This window comes from Sitophilus oryzae, unplaced genomic scaffold, assembly GCF_002938485.1.
Source record: "Sitophilus oryzae breed Bouriz unplaced genomic scaffold, Soryzae_2.0 scaffold_771_pilon_pilon, whole genome shotgun sequence".
Taxonomy (NCBI): domain Eukaryota; kingdom Metazoa; phylum Arthropoda; class Insecta; order Coleoptera; family Curculionidae; genus Sitophilus; species Sitophilus oryzae.
The window spans coordinates 835614-857474 of NW_022147386.1; the positions used below are offsets into that span (position 1 = coordinate 835614).

General features: G+C 35.0%; 1 protein-coding gene across 4 annotated transcripts in view; it reads right to left on the reverse strand.

The window, feature by feature from the left end:
• LOC115888487 (flocculation protein FLO11) overlaps positions 1-21861 on the reverse strand; it is a 244885-nt gene that overhangs the window by 49053 nt on the left and 173971 nt on the right. For all 4 annotated transcript variants that reach the window (XM_030908234.1, XM_030908235.1, XM_030908233.1 and 1 more), the window contains exons 4-6: positions 19237-19352; positions 18831-18949; positions 12848-13166 (exon numbers count right to left, since the gene is read on the reverse strand). In XM_030908234.1, coding sequence (XP_030764094.1) covers positions 12848-13166; positions 18831-18949; positions 19237-19352 — 554 coding nt within the window. The remainder of the gene's footprint in view (positions 1-12847; positions 13167-18830; positions 18950-19236; positions 19353-21861) is intronic.

Sequence of the window (21861 nt, forward strand, 5' to 3'; positions counted from 1 at the left end):
TGGATACAACTGATAACTGACTACCGTAAGCTATTGCTACGATATTTTATTAATTCTAATCGTATTTTATAGACATTGTGAATGATCGTAAGCTCTAGTATAAAGTATAATTGAAACCACTAATTTATTCCACTAATTTCGAGTTTCTGAATGAAGCTTTAAAGTCATGTTTCTATTTAAAATAAATTATTAGGTCTAAAAAATCTACAGCAGGTAATAAATTCTAAAAAAAACAGCCATTAGGGACGTCTGAATGACGTGTAAAAACATAGTAATATTACATGTAATGGATGCAGAGACAGTCTTTCTAGTGGATGTCATCAAGAAACGTCACCAACTGATGTTATTTAGTAATATTTAAGTTTTATTAGTTTTTATTAGTATTCTTAAGTAGCATTTTTAGACACAAAATCGAACCAAATTCTCTGCTGAGAAACATTGCGAAACAGTTTCGTCACATTTTTGATGCATATGTTTGGTAACATAAATCTCTTTTTGTTTCGAAACATTTTACCAAAATATGGTTTCGCTAGATGAACTATAACAATAAATATCTTAATGTCACAACTTTTAAGAAACAGATCCACATTTACAGATTTCGTACCCGTTTTATGCCTGAACGTTTCCATAATTTATTTGATATTCTGTCAAATATGAGAACATAACCTTACTTTATTGTTTGGATTTTGTTCTGTAGTTTTTGCATTTAAGCAGTTAATTAAAAAAGCAGAATGAAGGATATATGGTGAGTACAAATACAGATATTTTTCTTATGCGATTTTATAATTATTTCTTATTATACGCATTACAGAGATGATTTGTTTTGGGAATAAATGTAATAACAGCTACTACCCATATCTAACAGGAGACCGAACTTTTACCAGAAAACGTTTTTTTTCTCTGTTTTCCACAATGGAATACATGTTTTTATGTTTTAATTATGTTATAACAGTGTTATAATAAGTAAATAAAACTGTTTTAATTATTTTCACCAGAAGTTTTGATTGGCGTTGTTGATAGGTGACTAGTTCGAGATTTCTATACAGATGTGCGAGAAAACATAAAAACAAAGATTTTGAGACAAAAAAAATTATGGCGGAGGTCAACATTGTTGATAGTTATTTGCCATTTTGAAATCCACACACAGACATAGACTATTTTAGTTTGGTATTTTGTTTCTTCTGTCGGGTTTCAGACCCGGTCGTTTAACGGTAGATAATATTTTCTGCATAACACAACTAAGTGAGAAAGTGTTAGCTATAGGTGGAGAGATACACATGATTTTTGTAGACCTAATCAAAGCGTATGATTCTATCCCAATAAAACAACTCTTTCACGTACTCGACCGGTTACCAATAAATATTACCCTAATAAAAGCAATAAAGGAAGTCTACAAGAACCCGCTAGCACGAGTTAAAATTGGAGCCGAACTCACAACATCATTTAATATAAGTAAGAGCCTCCGACAAGGATGTGGTCTATCTCCAATTGTATTCAATACTTACTCAGATGCAGCATTGGAACAATGGAGACGAAAATGTAGTGGAATGGGCATACCACTCGAAGATAAAACAATATATACCATTCACTACGCCGACGATCAAGTAATACTGGCCCGAGATGTCAAAAATTGGAAATTGGAAAAAAAATCAAAATTGGAAAAAGTGCCAAATGAATAAATAAGAAGAATAACGAAGAAAGAGGTAACCATCATAGAAGAAATAAAAAAAACAATTAATCTGGTATGGACATGTAAACAGAATGGAAGAAGAAAGGCTACCAAAGAATATAATGAAATGGATCCCAACTGGAAAAAGAAAACGAGGAAGACCACGAGAGACATGGTTAAAGGGGGTTACAAAGGCAATGTCATTGCGCAATTTACAAGCCGATGACTGGATGGACAGAAGGCAATGGCGGCAAGGAACCAGAAGGCGGAGCACGCTGTAGACGCTTTTTTTTTTACATATCCGGTTTGCTTCCTTCAGCTCCGACACTTGAAGGAAACTTGCCGGTGTCCTCTTTCAGTGTTCAACTCCTGACGTCCGTCTGGTAAGCCGTTCACTGAATCCGCGTATCGTGTGCCCTGAGTATTTTGCTGGAGCAGGGTGTCTTTAACTCCTCCTAAACTTCCTATCACTAGTATCACCAACCTTACAGAATGATCAGCGTACATTCTGCGCATTTGCTCCAGGAGTTCCTGGTACTTCTGCCTCTTTTCCTCTTCTTTACTGATTATGTTCTTCTCTGATGGCGCCGAGAATTCTATGACATAAATTATTTTCTTCGCTATATCCTGGAGAACTATGTCTGGTCTGTTCGCCCGTATTTGTCCGAAGGCCTGGAATGGATAGTTCCAGTAAATTTTGGTTGTTTCGTTTTCCACCAAGGACTCAATTTCTTTCGGTGTTTGTGGTAGCACTGGCGTTTCATCAAATCCATGCATATGACGAAGGTGATGGTATATCACCCTCAATGCGGCGTTATGGCGCTGGGTATAAGCCGAAGCCGCATAAGTAGGGCAGGCTGATAGTATGTGCCACAGGGTCTCCGGAGCTTGATGGCATGCTCTAAATCTTATATCTTCGATTTGTTGGCCCATAATACGGCTACGGTACACCAAAGGGCCATAGACACCGTCCTGGCATGCCAGTATAAATCCCTCTGTCTCAGATCTTAAGCCGCTCGACCTCAGGAAAGCAAACGATAGTCTCTCAGAAAGCTGCTGCTGTGTCATTATGTTATAGAAGGCTCCGTGCACGGGTGTCTCCACGTGATTTTGCAAGAACCTCCTGTTCTGTGCGGACCTAATTCGGTTGACTACCTGTGTGGCGCTGTGTTCTGTGATGGATTCTAAATGTTGGCGCTGAAGGTCGAATATTAGATTGAGTTTATTCGCTGCTTTTTTTGCTTCTTTGAAAATGAATCCACCGATTTCTTCTTTCTCGTGGTCCGTACCATTACTAGTAGAGGATCTTGAGTTTTAAGGAGTGTGTACGCCGTGCTTAGGATCACTCTTTGGTGTAAGCTTTCTAAACTGAGAAGACCGCGTCCTCCCTGTTCCCTTGGTAGATAAAGCCTCGGGACAGATGATTTTGTGTGCAAGCTTTTTTCCATGTGCATCATCTTTCGAGTTATTACATCGAGTTGGTGCAGTTCATTCTCCGTCCATTTTATTACACCAAAGGAGTATGTGATAATAGGTGTGGCCAGTATGTTGGTTGCAAGGGTTTTATTCACTCCAGACAAACTGGAAGACCAGATTTGACGAAGTCTCTTCCGATAACGTTCGCAGAGAGAGTCTTTAACCTTTTGTGTCTCTTGGAAATGCCGCTGTTCAATTCCAAGGTAGGTATATGTCTCATCATCGGTCAGTTTTTGAATTGTACTTCCATCTACCAATTGCACATCCTCTCCGTAGTTTTCATTTCTTCCCCTTTTTAGGTGAATTACAGCACATTTATTGAGCCCAAGTTCCATTCCAATCGCACTCGTAAACTCCTCCACAATTCGCAGAGATATTTTTAGGTCCCTTTCTCCTGCGGTGTACAGCTTTAGGTCATCCATATAAAATAAGTGTGTGACCTTGTGACCTCTGATTCCTGGCTTTCCACATTTGTATCCGCGTGTGTTCCGAAGTGCGATCGAAAGTGGGAGAAGGGAGATGCAGAAGAGGAGAGGACTCAGTGAGTCGCCCTGGAAAACTCCCCTTCTTAGCTGAATTGCATCCGTGCAAATCTTAGTTGTTCCGTTGTTGATGCACACCCGAGTTTTCCAGAGCGGCATCAGCCTCTCAATACAGTCCACCACTGCCTCCGGTGCCTCAAGGGTTCGTAGCAGGCGCAGGATAAGTTCATGGCTTGTGGAGTCAAATGCCTTGCGATAATCTATCCAGGCCATGGATAAGTTTCGCTGGTACTGCATCGAATCTTGTGTGATGCTCCGGTCGATAAGAAGATTCTCCTTACATCCAGCCACCCCCCTTTTTGAGCCTCGTTGTTCGTGGATCTCATCGAGCGCTGTTTTGATAGCTGATAATAGTCGGGCATACAAGATCCTTGTGAATATCTTGTAGCATGCATTTAGGCAGGTTATCGGCCTGTAGTTCTTCGGCTGCGATAGATCTCCACTTTTAGGTATTAATACTGTCCGCCCCTCTACCACCCACGACGGTATTTGTTGGTTTCCATGCAACCATGTGTCGAATATCCTTGCCAGGTGGAGATGTGTAGATGTCAGTTTTTTCCACCAGTATGAGTTTATACAGTCTGGGCCCGGCGCTGAGAAGTTCTTCGTACCCTGGAGTGCTTGTTGAACTTCTTCCTCTGTGATTTGATGTTTCGGCTCATTAGCCGTTGGGTGGTTCTGAGCGAAGACTTTGAATTGCTCGAGGGCCGGAGTGTTATATCGGAGTGGTCGAACCTCGCCATACAAGTCTTTCCAGAAGTTCTCTACTTCTTCAGTGGTAGGCGGATTTTCTATTTGCGCCATTGGTGGTGAGAATAGTCGCCCTGGCTTTTCCCGAAACATTTTGTTTTCCATAATGGCCTTGGTCTTTTGGAGATCATGAGAACTTTGATGCGGTCAATATAGTGCTGTTTGGCTGCAAGCAGTATTCCTTGATTCAATGTGTAATGGTTGCGTCTTAGTTCTGCTGCAATTTTTCTCACTCTCCTTGTAAACGGTGTACCTTGTATTTTATATTCAATCACACACTGTATTGTGGACGCTTTTTGTCTTGCAAGTTGAATTTTTGCCTCTATTTTTTTAATCCTTCTTTGTGCTCTAATTTCAGGCGTTGCGCGTTCATGGGTTATTATTGGCCGGCAGGTTCTTTTTACAACGTCATACACAGTGCTGTTCAGTTGCCAAATATTAGGATTATTCGGGAGAGTGTCGCTTAAGCTTTCATCCATTCTCGTTATCTCTAGCGGCGATGTAATGCTCTTCGGGATTCAAATATTGCTTGCTCATTTATTGGTGTTAATGGCATTTCTGGAATTGGTAGGTGGTCGCTTGATCTGGAAACCTCAGCCGGTTGGATATTTACTACGGTCTCGTTCGTTTCCATTTGCAGTTGTACCCTTATGATCCCCTGGCTTCGCAATCTCGTTGCGCAGTTACGAAGATTCTATATATATATATATATATATATATATATATATATATATATATATATATATATATATATATATATATATATATATATATATATATATATATATATATATATATATATATATATATATATTTTTTTTTTTTTTTTTTTGTTTCTTCATATTTAGAAACAGTGGCTGCTGAAAAAGGGAACATCTTGGACACATATTGCAGAAAATATTTCAAAACATTTTCCTCTAAAAGTTTTGATTTCACATCGAAACATTTCAGGAAACGGCTAGTGCCACCACATTGGAAACATATGTAATAAAGCCATATAAAATATATAGGTTTCAAAAATGTTTCCTATTTGTGGCATACACAAAATGGAAACGTTTTGTGTCAAGAAACAGACACAATTCTTAGAAACATTACCTAAAATGTGTCCAAAAATCCTACATGGGGTTATTAGTCTCTTAAGAATGTGTACTTTATGTGTAGTAAGAAAAAATTATGTTTGGTTTTGCTTACTTAGTGCTTTGCCATACGTTACATGGCCAAAAAGCTACACGAAATATTATAAACTATTGAAACTACGTAAAATAATTTCGGTCACGGGTGAATGCTCGGCTCTAGTATACAGGGTTATCCGAATTTTATTCGGGAAACTTCGGCAGCATATACAGATTGTTAACTGGACGGTTACTTATTGGGGAACAGAATGGCAACACTGCCTACATTCCGAATGAGTCCTAAGCTAAGCTGCCGACTCGTCTCGTCGGTCGCGTCGTCTCTCGACGAGCGGGCCGAGGTTGCCATATTTGAACCATACAGCTCTTGCCGCGAGTAATAAACAAATTAACAACCTGTATATACATAACTTTTTACTTATTTTTATCTGTAGAATATACTGCCGATGTTTCCCGAATACAATTCAGACCAATCTGTGTAAGCTCAGTAGTTTTAGGATTTAAATTAGTGCACACTTGATAACGGTCTGTGATACTTCTGACTCAAACGTTGTGTAAGCAAATAAATAAAGACAATGAAAGTCCGAAATTCTTTTAGTATCAAATACTGAATTATCTACCACATTCAAAGTAAAATTATAAACTATATTATTTTATCTATAAGTATAACATATCGAATTATCAAATATGAAAATAGTTGATAAAGCTACTTATATTTAATACACATCTACAATATACACTAATTCACAGGAAAAAGTAATCAGTTTTATACTGCCATTAAATTAAAGTTAATTTTTGTCAGAACATTGTAACGTTACAGAACGACAATGTAGCTTTTTGCCATCAAAACAGATCGGAAAATAATTCTATTAGCAGTTAAAATGAAATATTTCGTACTTCATTACGATACCGATACTCGCTTTTTTCGATACAGGAACATTGATGTGTTTCAAAGCACCCATTGACGAATATATTATATTAAATATTTAATATGCCATTACGTATATCGCATGTTTTATTTTCTGTACGACATACATGTGTACCTATATTATAGAATTTTAGAACAATGGAAAAGTTAATCTAAATGGCTTTCATATCGAAAACATTTACCCATTATATTCAAATTTTATTTTAGGCAATATTTTGGACAGGCATTAATTTGTATTTCCTTCGTAAATTGTTATTATTTTTAATAGATTTTGTACGGCACTACTTTTGTTGTTTTATTTCATAAGTAGGGTATTTTATTTATTTTTTAGGAAAATAAATAAAAGAAAATAAACAAGAATAGCATTCTTTTCTAGCTATACCAGGTGTTTCTCATAAGTGGCTCACCTCTATAACTTTTTTTATATTTTTTTAGAAAAAGAAAAGAAATTTGTAAGTTAGTATATATTGATAACAACCGGGATATTTTATACATAATATTTTATTCAAAATACGGAAACACACAAAACTATAACACTTATCTTCCTCAAGCGAACGCCTTGTCCATCCGAGCACGGAGAATGCCTTCTGTCATCTTGACTGCCAAATTCACAACAACGAATCTCTAACAATCAACCTTATTATCCACCTGAAATTAGTTGATACCTCTGTGACCGGCAGCGGCTCGCACCATTTATTTCTAACACGGTCAATTCTGACACCAGTGACGCTCTCGGCACATTCTCGCCTGAATTTTCTGCAATGAAAGAAACTTATGGAAAGGCCTCAGCCCCTTCCTAACAACATTCTCTTATACATGGAGACTCAAGTCACCCACCAAACTGTACTACTCACAGCCAACAGCAGAACTCTTGTCAATTAGATCTTTACAAATACGTGAGAACCGCGTCTCACCACCTGCTGCACCTCTCGAGAAATACAGTCCTATCTTACAGTACATAGTCCAATACACGGCTGTACCTCTAACAGGACACAGACCGTCAAAACTCTGTAAGTCATGTAGACCTCAGTCAAACACCCGGATGTGCCTCTAACGGGACACAGACCGCCAACACACCGTAAATCGTTTAGACCTCAGTCAAACACCCGGCTGTACCTCTAACGGGACACAGACCGTCAAAACTCTGTAAGTCATGTAGACCTCAGTCAAACACCCGGCTGTACCTCTAACGGGACACAGACCGTCAAAACTCTGTAAATCGTGCAGACCTCAATCAAACACCCGTCTGTACCTCTAACAGGACACAGACCAACAAAACTCTGTAAATCGTATTGACCTCAGTCAAACACCCGGCTGTACCTCTAACGGGACACAGGCCGCCAACACACTGTAAATCTTTTAGACCTCAGTCAAACACCCGGCTGTACCTCTAACAGGAGACAGACCGTCAAAACTCTGGAAATCCTGTAGACCACAGTCAAATACGCGGCTGTTCCACTAACGGGACACAGACCGTCAACAATAAAATATTTAACAAACTCTGTAAATCATGTAGACCGCAGTCAAACACTCGGCTGTACCTCTAACGGGACACAAACCGTCAACGATAAACAACATTTAACTATATTCACAAAACTGCATTGTAAATCGTGCAGACCCCAGTCAAACACCTGGCTGTACCACTAACGGGACACAGACCATCAAAAATAAACAACATTTGACTACATTCGCAAAACTGCATTTGTAAATCGTGCAGACCGCAGTCAGACACCTGGCTGTACCACTCATGGGACATAGACCATCAAAAATAAACAACATTTAACTACATTTACACAATTGCATTTGTGAATCGTGCAGACCACAGTCAGATACTCGGCTGAACCTATGACAGGACACAGGCCGATCATAACATGCCTTTTCACTCACCTAAATTCTTTGTTATTATGACTTTCTAAGAAATCCAGTACCTTCCTCATGTCACAAGATAAGGATCAATGTAGGTCATAGTCTGAGTTCATTAGAAACAACAAACATTTCACCACCTTGTATGGTCCCAAAAACTCATAGTCGCCTTTACCAATATGCATCTGTGAATCTTGATAAATTAGAACAAAGTTTCCATGAGCATACTGAACATTATTCCTTCGTTTTCGATTGACATCTTCTAAATTGGTGATATTTTTATACAATTTGTCAGCAACACTCTTTCGGTTTCTAATTGGGTGCATATCACTCGAAACATTCTTTAACAAAGCCTGAATAAACGGGGTGGAATTCTGAATTCCAAGTAAAAATTGCGGAGGAGTCATACTAGTTGATTTTGCTCCAGCTCAATCCGATATTCATTTGACACTAATCCGCACACGTTTGCTTCATTATGTTAAGCAAAACAATTTGATCCAGGTAATTCACGACGTAACACTCGCGAACCTTGATAATCAGTAACAGTCAGCAATGTTTGATCATTATAAAGATTACGACCTATAAATACATCACAGTCAAGAAAATAATCCGGCACAAAATGATATGCAATCACAGTGTCCACATCATTTGTTTGTCCAATAATATTTTTTTTTTGAAGCACTAATGGTGGAGTTAGCTATACCTTTGCGTACATCACATGAGCTCACTTTGTTTTCAAAAAGATTTAAAATTTTTTCAGAAATCAGAGAAAAGTCAGCTCCAGTATCAATTAATGCACAAAATTCGTGACCATCTATGAATATTTCAGTTGCACCTGAAGGCCTATTTTTCATACCACAATAATTTATACTTCGTCGCCTTTCAATAACAGCTTTAGTAAAACAGTTTGTTGCATTGTGACCACGTTTCGCACAAAACAAACATGTTTCACTTGGACGCAAACTACTTGGCAAATCATCTGGCTTAGAATGTTGCATAACTGTGCTTTGTGAAAGTCGTTTTTTATTAACCGGACATGTGGGAACACAATGTTCCACATTTATGATATTTCCACAATTATGGCATTTCTTATCGGCTAAATCACTTTTTTACATCAAAATAAGTTCTCTTTACACCCACAGATTGTCTATTGCTGTTCGGATGTTCTCGATTACGTGGAGTTTTTGTAAAAGACAACAAAAATATTAAAATCTCAGATATTCTTTTAAAATTAGCATTCCTCACTGTATTTCGTACATCCACTTCAGAACGTGCTCGCAAGTTTTTCACCATTGCTGATTTTTCGTGAACAAATGTCTCGTAAGTATTTGAACCAATGCTATTAAACTTTGAAGTATCCTCTAATAATCGCTCTAGATTACATTTTGGCGGGCACGACTCAATAAAATCTTTACAAAAATTTGCTCAGTTTCTAATATCAGGATCCCAACAATCAAACCACATTTTAGCATCATTCAATAAAATCTGTCAATTCTAGTCAAAACTTCCGTCATACCTAATTTCTTACTTATTTGTTCAGTTTGACTTACCCCAACACTTTTACTAGTTCTGCTAAAAAATTAATTGCACTTCCCTCACCACTTTGACTTTGTTCTTTTTCCATTATCTCAGAATATACGTCACACAATCCACTTATATGGCACTAGGCTCTACCTCACTTCTAATGATAACAACCGGGATATTTTATACATAATATTTTATTCAAAATACGGAAACACACAAAACTATAATACTTATCTTCCTCATGCGAACGGCTTGTCCATCCGAGCACGGAGAATGTCTTCTGTCATCTTGACTGCCAAATTCACAACATGTTCAAAATAACGAATCTCCAACAATCAACCTTATTATCCACCTGAAATTAGTTGATACCTCCGTGACTGGCAGCGGCTCGTACCATTTATTTCTAACAATATATAAGTCGGTTCAGAACGTTCTACGACGTTTTCAGACACATAACCTCCACTCTTCTCTATTTAGCCAGAGATCATCAGGTATTTCTCTATTTTCTAGTTCTCTATCCACACCCTCCCTCCAGCTTCGTCGCGTCCTTCCTTTTTTATTTCTGCCTCGAGATGTCCACAGTAAAATTTGTTTTGGTATTCTGTCATCGGGCATTCGTTGCACATGATCAAACCATATGAGTTGTTTTGTTCTTATGTCGTCCACAATTGTGTGTTCTGCTCCCATAATCTCTCTTACTCTGTCGTTGGTTATTTGTTCTCTTTTCGATTTTCCAGCAGATCTCCTCCAGTAATCCATTTCGGTCGCTAATAGCATGTTCTCTGTTCTGCTTTTCAACTGCCATACTTCGCTTCCGTAAGTTATTATGCTTTTCACTACCGTATTATATATGTTCTTCTTATTAGCTTTAGAGATTCCTTGATCCCACAGTACACCATTCAACATAGATATTGCCCTCTTGCCTTGCATTATTCGATATTTTATATCCTCATCGAGTTTTCCATCGTTAGTTATTTTTAATCCAAAATATTTAGATTTGTCACAGTTTTTTTATCACACTTCCATCCTCTAAGACTATGTTCTCTTGGTAAATTAATATATGACATAAATTGGGATTGATTGACGTATTCATTTGATTTTGGTCACTTCCTGTGTCACCGGAAATGACTACAAGCTTTGATTTTTAATTGGCAACATCGGTATTTTTTTACTTTATTCGCTAGTAAATGACACTGTGAATAGAATGACATACCTATCATATGTCAACTTTTGACATTTTCGCTTAAAAAAATCGCTAATTTTTAATCATCAAATATGTTATTATATTGTAGGAAATGTAAAATGTAAAAAAAACAATAAATGTTGCATTATAATTCTGTCCGTTGTTTTTGCATTACTATACTCGTGACCTCTGCAGTTTAACCATTTCAGAACATTATTATTAGGATTAGAAGAAAAAGAGCGTGCTGGCACGCCCTGTGTTCTTTTATCCTAAGCTAAACAAATCACTAGGTTTTTCACCGGGAAAGATTTACCGGCATATATATTTCCCTTGAAGAAAATGTTAACTTCTGAGGACCAGACAAATTCGAGGGTATTTTTAAAACAGCCTGAATTTGCATTTGACGCGCTAGTCTCTTTCTGGGGCAGAAAAAAGTCAATTTGGCTAATTTGAATAAAATACAAAGCGCAAAAAATATAGGATTCTAAAAAAAGTTTTATTAACAAGCTTGCAATACATTTATGTTACTAAGTGAACAATTGTTGTGAGCTCGGTTATTAGAAATCATATTAGAAGTTTTTTAATTGGATGCATAAAAATCAAGCTAAACGGATCAAACCCTTGGAACTAATTAATATGTGTAAAGCTACATTCAGAACCTCGTAATTAGTGGAATATATTAGTGGTTTCAGTTAGCATAGAAGTTTGTTCCTTTAATTTCAAGGTAAGCATTCAGAACGTCAAAATTAGTGGTAGACATTTTCAATTGGTAGAAAAAGTTATCAAACTTTTAACTTTTCCACTAATCATGCTTCAAAATTTGCGAGAAATGTCATTTTGGCCTTTGATTATCTTCCGTCAAGAAAAATTGTGGTTAGAAATCAAAAGTTTATTGTTTTATAAGCTACATATTAGATTTTCTTTATGGATACAAGTGACTAACAGGCAATCCTAGCAAGCTGTTGCTAGGATATTCTATTAATTTTAATTATGTTTTTTAAACATTGTGAATGATCGTAAAAAAGTATAAAGTGTAAATGAAACCACTAATTTATTCCACTAATTGCGATGTTCTGAATGAAGCTAAAATATTTTAAATTATCGTAAACTAAAAAGTATAAAGTATAATGCTTCATTCAGAACCTCGCAGTTAGTAGAATAAATTAGTGGTTTCAATTAGCGTAGAAGTTTGTTTCTCTAATTTGAATGGAAGCATTCAGAACGTCAAGATTAGGAATTTTAAATTAGTGGAAAAAGTTAAGAAACTTTTGACTTTTCCACTAATTATACTTCAAAATTAGCGAGAAATGTCATTTTGGCCTTTGATTATCATCCGTCAAGAGAAAATGTTGTTAGAAACCAAAAGTTAATTGTTGTATAAGCTAAATATTAGACTTTCTCTATGGATACAACTGACTAACAAGCAATCCTGTAATCTGTAATCTGTTGCTGGGATATTCTATTAATTTTAATTATGTTTTTTAGACATTGTGAAAAATCGTAAACTAAAAAGTATAAAGTGTACTTGAAACCACTAATTTATTCCATTAATTGCGAGGTTCTGAATGAAGCTTTAGTGAAAAAGCAAATAGTGCTTGTGTATGCATTAATATTAGTGTAATTAAGTTAATAGTAAAACATAAGGAACTCTAGTGAGTAAGTCCTTTGTATAAGTTATTTAGGTATTAGTTTTTAGATTAGAAAACAATTACTTATTGATCAGATTGTAATTATAGTGAATTTTATTCAGGGTAATTTCCCCTCTAAAAAACCCTCCCCTACCTTGGCAGGTTCGGTGGATAGTAACTGCTGCAACTGACTCTTGCCATCTTTGTTACCGCCGCTCTCTTTGAGCGTGGGGGACCCGCTTGGTGGCGGCGCGTACTGTATGCAGCTGGAACCGTGGGGGGACGCCGCGTCCCCCGTCGCCGCCCCCTGCGCCGGCGACATGGTGGTGGTGGAGCTGCTGGCGGCGGCCGGGGAGACGTGGTGGTTCTCGGTGTGGCGGCGCAGCGACCGCGCATCGCAGTAGCTCTTGCCGCAGCCGTCCGCCTTGCATTCGTACGGTTTCTTGTTGCGGTGGGTCAGCATGTGACCGTTTCTAAAATATAAAACAACATACACTGTATACTGTTTAAAAATCTACAACGAAAAATAAGCGACAGCAATACAGAATATACTAGCGATGAGCAGGGACGCTTTATCCATTAGGCAAGATAGGCAGCTGCGCCTAGGGCGGGGCGGCAGGCTGATGAGGGGAGGCATTTTTTTGATGAAAACAACTCGGAAAAAAATATGTTCGAAAATAAAACATACTGCGACAATATTATATTAGATTTGAATTATTAAAATAAAATATTAAGTATTTATTAACCACTAGTGTAGGTACCTAGATTTATGTAAGACGATTCGATCAACTTTAACAAAGAAATTCAAAGGAAACCCCCTTATTAAAAATATAATTTTTAGTTTAAAATTATTATTATCCTTTTTTGTGTGTTTTTATTGTCACTAATTAACGTTAAAATAGGTTTTTATGGAGTTTATGTTAATTCCCTTAAAATAAAAATGTACAGGTCGTGTCAAAAAATTAGCAACAAATGGAAAAATGTTATATTTTAGTTATTAAAAAAACTGTTTCTATAGATTTTCTTCAGCATGTTCAATTTTATTATTAATCATAATATCATGTTATTAATCATAATGTACCTCAAATATCCAATGATAAATCATGATGGACTAAAATAGCCAAAAAAGTGAAAGAGAAAAGTTGTTCAGAATTTGACTTGATGTTTATTTATCAATTAATCATTTCACCCTAATGTCTTTTTTTTTCTGTTTTTAACAAATTTTTAACAATATTAGGTATAATAACACTGTAAGAATATACATAATAAAGTAATATATTTTTTTTAAATGGCCAAGACCGAGACCAGCATACAACACTCTCGCTGTATTGCACTCTGCAGTCAATTTTTTATTAGTAAACAATATTTTTCTAGATTTTTTTAGTATTAAATTTATACAGGGTATTGTGGCCAATCATGTGCCATCTCTCGTGGGGAGATTCCTGGCGTAAAAGATTGTTTTGTAGCTACGGGGGGTTCAAGACTTACACATTTTTTCGGATTTTTTTAGTTTTCTAAAGTGTTTTTAGCGATTGAAATGAAATTTTGAGGGTAAAATTTACAATAAGTGTTACATATTTTAGTACTAAAAAAGAGTCTACAGATTCACCAGGGACATGCATATGGGTTGTCACTGGAATATTTTTCTAAAAAAACATGTGCGCCACTGACTTTCTTTTTCTCTTATTACCATGTTTATTGCCGATTAAAAATTCTATCTTGATATTTTACCTACTTCCTTCATGAGAGACACATTTGTAGATGCACGTGACTAATATATGAATTAATAAAATTAAAGTAAAAATAAAATTAATAAATTATTTATTTAATGTATTTTATTATTAAATTTTATTAAAATTTTTATAAAATAATTGATGAGGAATCAATGAATACTTATCACTTTGCGCCCCCCCCCCCAGTTAATGACACTAAAATTTCTAAAAGATTGCTATTAGACTTGAATTAAGATAAATTAATAAAATTGTGTTTATCTCATTATGGAGACTGAAATCGACACAATATCAAAACACAAGTTTTAATCGGCGTTAAATGGCCTACACAACCGTGCTAGTCAGAGGAAAAAGTTAGTGGCGTACATGTTTTTTTTAGAAAAAATAATGCAGTGATTACCCATATGCACGTCGCTAGTAAATCTGTCAACACTTTTCTAGCATTAAAATATGAAACACTTAACAGTAACTTTTACCCTCAAAATTTTATTCACATCACTAAAAGCATTTGGCAGAAAATATTAATAAATCGAAAAAAAATACGACTTTACCCTTCTGTAGCGGAGGAATCTCCCCACGAGAGATGGCACATGTTTTTTGAAATACCCTGTATACTACGAGAATATGGTAATGCTAATGCCATAAAATACGCCTGACATTTCGTATATTACGTATTGCTAGAAATAGACACACGTTCATACAAAAACCGGATTTGTGGATTTATTTATTTCCGCTCCAGTATATTTCACTCTGATTTACATACACCTATGCAAAGCCCTTTGAAAATAACGATCCCTCAATCGATTTCTTAGACGATGCTGTGTTTCGAGATATATAACGAAAACAAACACAATATAAAATGCTAGAGACACGTGTTAGCCTTCGAACAAACAACTATAAGTCCTTCCAGTTGCGGAACGTGATGTAAGTAGCGGAGAAACAGCCAAGCTGCTGTTCTTCGTTCCAATGTAAACAGCTTTCTTAGAAACTAATTAATATATGGAGAAAGCTACATCTATTCCCTAAATGTAAAAGAATGCTTTAGTGGAAATGAGCTGAGTGTTTTGAAACAAAAAATAAAAATAATTTTATTTCTACTGTTCTAGATCTAAAATGAAATACCGGGTGCGTCTCAAAAGTGACTCTCCCCTATAACTTTTTTATTTTTTCTGTTAAAAAAACGAGATTTTGTATGTTAGTATATGACATAAATTAGGATTGATTGGCGTATTCAATTGTTTTTGGTCACTTCCTGTTTCACCGGAAATGACTACAACTTTTGATTTTTAAATGGTACCCACGTATATTTTATTTTATTCGATAGAACATAACACTCTGAATAGAATGACATATCATTTGTCAACTTTTGACATTTTCGCGTATGGTTTATTTGAAATTATAACGCGGTTCTTAACAAAAATTTGACTGGAAATACCAAGTGTCTGGTATCAAATTATTCGTAAAAAAATGCTTTTTCTAAATATGCGAAAGAGCCACCCTATTTGAAAACGATGAGATATGATTAAAAATACGATTTGGGTATTTTTTAACCGGCCAGTACAAGACACTAAAAACATTAGAAGATTAATTCTATTTTTCCAAGGCTCCTTGATTAAGAATTTGTGTTTTTAACATAGCCATGACACTCTCATGAGAATGTCAAAAATTGATATATGTCATGTCATGTCATTCTATTCAGAATGTCATTTTCTATCGAATAAAGTAAAAAAAATACCGACGGTGCTACTTAAAAATCAAAAGTTGTAGTAATTTCGGGCGAAACAGGAAGTGACCAAAAACAATTGAATACGTCAATCAATCCTAATTTATGTCATATAGTAACATACCAAATCTCGTTATTTTATCTGAAGAAATAAAAAATCATCAGGACATTACTTATTATTATGTTAAGATAGAGAGAAATAAAAACAAAATCAAAACACATTTCAGTAGGCTTACATACAATTGGTAAAACTACCATGTTTATATACAGGGTAGTCTGAACAGTATTCCGGAAACTTCGGCAGCATACTCTGCAGATAAAAATAAGTAAAAAAGTTCGCATAAATGTATATCCTAAAATGTCTAGTTTCAGAGATACAGGGTGTAGAAGTTTCATTTTTATTTCGATTTTTTCCAAATAATTTCTGAAGTAACGCTAATATTTGGATGAAAATTAGTGTCTGGAAGTTTTTTGACATGAGAAATTTGATTTTAATATCAGGGCGCCACCGACATATATTTTAACCAACCTAACCAAACCAAACTGTTTTGAAGAGTAGTAATTTTTTGTCCGTACCTGCATAAAAGTGCTGAGTCAAAAAATATAGATTTTTGTGACTTTTTATGATGTAAAAAATGTCTCTTGGTAAAAATCGCTACGAGTAATCGTTCTCAAGTTATTTCGAATGGCAATAGTCAATACATGTCATTATTGACAAAAACAATTTCTGTTGAACTTTTGATATAAAACATTTCAAATTTATGTTTTCAAGCTATTAACTATTTAGTTTACATTTTTAATTTATGCCAATCATGACAGGTATTGATAATTTTGAAATTGATAATTCCAAATATCTCAAGAACCGTTATTCGTAGCGATTTTTACTAAGAGACACTTTTTACATAAAAATCATCATAAATGTTTATTTTTTTACTCAGAAATTTTATACAGGTACGGACGAAAAGTTATTACTCTTCAAAACAGTTAAAACACATGTAGATGGCGCCCCCTACAAACAGGAGTCATATTGACATCAAAATCAAATTTCTCATATCAAAAAACTCCCAGACACCAATTTTCATCCAAATATTGACGTTACTACAAAAATTATTTGGAAAAAATCGAAATAAAAATAAAATTTCTACACCCTGTATCTCCGAAACTAAGCATTTCAGGACATAGATTTATTATAGGACTAATCATCATAATTTATTTTAGGACACGAACTTTTTTAATTATTTTTATATGTAGAATATGCTGCCAAAGTTTCCGGAATACAGTTAGGACCACCCTGTATATTATTTACATATAAATATCGATTTCCATTATCATCAATAAAAATATATACATGGTATAAAGAGGAGTTCATATTCTAAATTTAATATAGTTAGTTTAGAAACATACTACATTGAAGGCAAATGTGTGATATGTTTGGTCATGTGCTAGGCGTCGCGTCACTGCGACCACAGTACTTCAAGTAGTGTCTAGATTGACCTACCATACTCTAAATACCTTGATGTAGCAATATTTGTTAGCCTGTTATATTTGTTTGAACCCCGCTCTTATATGGAGGCCCAGTCTCCAAGTTGCTAGATTTTCTTTAAAAGGGTGAAGATCATATACACGCGAATTGTGAAATACGAATTGCGAATATTGTTGTTATTGGTCAATTTCAAAAAAATACAGAGGCGGCAAAATTGACAGAAAGTTGTTTTAATATTTATCAAATTCGCATATTTTAAAATCCGGGGGCGGGAATATTGATTTTAATTTTTGTATGATTATGTTTGATTTGGTTTTATTTTTTGATGATATTTGATTTAATTTTATTCGCTGCGAATTTTAAGTTTTTTTCGTTATAATAATATGTTATCTCCTGTTATTTATTTCTTGTTATGATTATAATAATATAAACATTGGTTAAGATGAAAGAAACTGAAAAGGTATGAAGAAATTTTGCATTATTAGGTACTTATTTTTTTACTAATTTCATTTTTTTTTAATTTGCAGTACGAAGTTGAATGGTTTGACTGTAAACTGGTAATGTCGGAAAATTTTCAAAACCATTGAGAGTCGAAATCCTTTATAGACATTCTATGGTATTTTCTAATTTTTTTCATCGTTAATTCTCATTTATCACACTAAATTGTGATATTCTCCTTGTTGTTTTCACTTTTTAAATATTTCACATGTTCCAACTATCCTATGTATTTTATTTTTGTTGTTTTTTATTATTAAATATACAGCAATAGATTTTCTTCTACGCCAAAAATGTAGCCTTCGTCCCATTATACAAAAATATACTTATAAAAATAAACCTGTCAAGTGACATTTTCAACATGTGTTTAAAAAGACAAATATCACTAGAATTAATTGTGAATTTTGTTATTACATGAACTACGTAAAGAAACGCATTTCGCAATTCAGTATATGAACCCACCTTAAAGCCGAAGGGTAAACCTTTTCAGGTTTATTCTCATCTCTAGGTTACATTCTTACATAAAGATTAGAAGAGGACCACAATAGATTCGAAAAGGTTACAGCGGTATTTGAGCTATAATTGCCTAATACAAAGAACCGCACATCCAATTCGAAATAATGGCCTATTTTTCTTTGCAGGCATTTGATTTTTTGTACAACGTTAAATAATATCTATGCAATGAAAGTGAAATAATGTTACTTACAGATGATCTTGTCTTTTGAACGCCTTATTGCACACGTTGCAAACGTATTTACGTTCGTCACTATGTGTCAACTTATGTTTAGCAAGAGCTGACGCATTTCCAAACACTTTCGAACAGACCTGTAACAAAACAATACAAATAAAATTACAATATTTATTTGATAAATCTAAAGGAGTTTAACAGTGGTATTATATCAAAGACCTCGGTACATTTCGGGTTCTGAGCTCCATTGAAATGGTTCTCTGACTGTTAGCATGTATACGAGAAGAAACGCAGGCACTCAAAAACAAGCGTAGATAACCAGCTGGTAACTGAATAAGCTGTGCTTTCAATAAAGAATGGTTATGTATTACTTAGCTTACAATACATTGTTCGAAAAATTATATTAGCCAGAAATGTATCTTACTTGGCATTGTTGAGGTCCTTGTCTATTAGGAGATGTTGGTTTTGTTTTGGGTCTCTTTCCTTTTAGTTCTGGTGATGTAGTCCCAGGTTTTCCATCATCTTTTGTAGTTGTTGAAACTGAAACAAAAATAAAATGTTAGTGTGTTTGATACATTTGATACATCCATTATGATCTGTCAAAAAATATTTATTTGTCATAGTTGCTGATCCTGCTCCTTGCAACTATACCGGGTGCGTCCCAAATCGGCTCACCCTATAACATTTTATTTTTTAGATAAAAAACGAGATTTATATGACAGTATATTATATACAGAGATTATCCACGTCACCTAGGACACATTTCCTTTAATGGAATAAAATGGTCACTGGGTAGTATATGACAAAAATTAGGCTTGACTGGCTTATTCTGTTTTGTTTTTGGTCACTTCCTCTATCACCGGAAATGACCACAACTTTTGATTTTTAAATGATACCCTCGGTATTTTTTTACTTTATTCGATAGGGAATGACAGTCTGAATAGAATGACATATCATATGTCAACTTTTGACATTTTCTCATATGGTTTGTTTGAAATTCTAGTATGCGCTTCATAACGACATTTTGACTACCAAATTATACGAAAAAAAATTCTTTTTCCAAATAGGCTAACGAGTCAGTCTTGTTCCATTTGAAGAAATAAGATATTATTAAAAATACGATTTAGACATCTTAACCGGCCAGGACGAGACACGAAAAACATTAGAAGATCAAATCTATTTTTCCAAGGCTCCTTGATTAAATATTAGTGTTTTTAACACGGCCATGTCACTCTAGATTGAAATTTAAAATATGATTTTTTTAAGCAATAATGTTAATAGTTTACATAATCTATTTGATATCAATTAAACTTTTAGTTACGTAATCGGGGGACCGATTTTTAAATTCATTGTTGCCACCCATGTACATATTTCGACGCCGCGGCTGACTAACTGCAATTTAAATTTCGCTATGGGGATTCAGGTGGTAGTTATTGCTGTAAAAGATGTGAAGTTGCCGCATTTATTTATTTATTTCCTGACATTGTCATTTTTTTGACACTTTAGTTTTGTATTACGAGTTTTTGGTTTAAATAAATAGTGTTGTGATATTTTAAGCTTAAAAATGTTTATTAGCAGACCTTAAAGTGCGAAGTGCACAAGATAGCTAATTCGTAAAATAATCGTAAAAAACACGTCCCAACTTTATTAGAAAATTTTGAACGGGAAAGCGGTAGTAATGGCCCTTTATGCCCCTTAAGTGCTGTTCACAAGGTGAGTTTTGTTGATGCAAATAATAACTGTTTATATATTAATAATTAATTTATTTTTGTTTCCTAAAATATTTTGATTAAAAGAAAATATATAAAAGTGGGCAACGCTGTGCCGATCAAGCTTAATCACGTGACTAAAAGTTTATTTGGTATGAACTGTTAGTTTATGCTATATACATTGCCCTACTTAAAATAGAACAATATGACATCGCCAAGACAGTTATGTTCTCTGGTTCATCAAGTGCCCTAAACAAAGGAAAACTGGAATAGACGCTGAAACGGACGAACTAACACTGGTCACAAGAAAGAAATTAATAAACAAAAGGGACGTACAATTAGAATGGATACCAAGTCATACCAACATTCATGGAAATGAGAAAGCAGACAAGTTGGCCAACGCTGGACGGCTCTTACCGCCCACACTAACACCCAAAGCAGATTATAAAACCTTTATACCAAAAATGAAAGAATTCATATACAATAAATGGAAAGATTTGTAGCGATTGGTAGAACGAAAGGGAAAGAATATTGCACTACAGTTCAGCAGCCATATAGGACTCCATGGTTCAAACAATATAAATTCTTGACAAAGCAACAAATAACCACCATGTGTCGACTCAGATCAAACCACTGCTTATCCCCGTCACATCTCTATAAAATCAAAATTAATAGAGACAATTTGTGTCAGTGTGGAGAGGTTGCTGATGTCTTTCATTTGATAATTGCTTGTCCACATAATTATAATCACCAAAAAATCTTATATTCCTCTTTCGACAATGAGATAGAGCAAAAACCGATTTCCCTGCATGACATCCTTTTCAAATTCAACCAGACAGAACACATAAAACAAATGGCTTTGTTTTTGCATGTTAGTAATTTAAAACTCTAAATATTTACTAATAAAAAGCCTAACATTAACTTTATCAAGAAAAAAAAATAGCCGCAAATTTGAAATGTCATAATCACATTTTCTTGAAATGAACAGTAATTATTGGGACTTAGAGCTGCTACTCGTAGAATGCCTGCATAACTGATTAGTTGCAGAGCTTAAAGCAACCTGTTTAATAGCCTCAATAATTGTTAGTCGTTAAGAAAGATAAATCGGTAAAGGTTCATAAAACGTGACCACCCAGAAAAAGAAAAGCAGAAAAGTACTTTCCCAGAATGGTCCTGGCAGCCTAGGCAACGCAACTCTCTCCTGAAAAGGAGAGTTTGAGAAGAAAGAAGAAGAACTGTATGATATGTCATTCTATTCAGAGTGTCATTTTCTAACGAATAAAGTAAAAAAAACACCGAGGGTAGGTACCATTTAAAAATCAAAAGTTGTAGGCATTTCC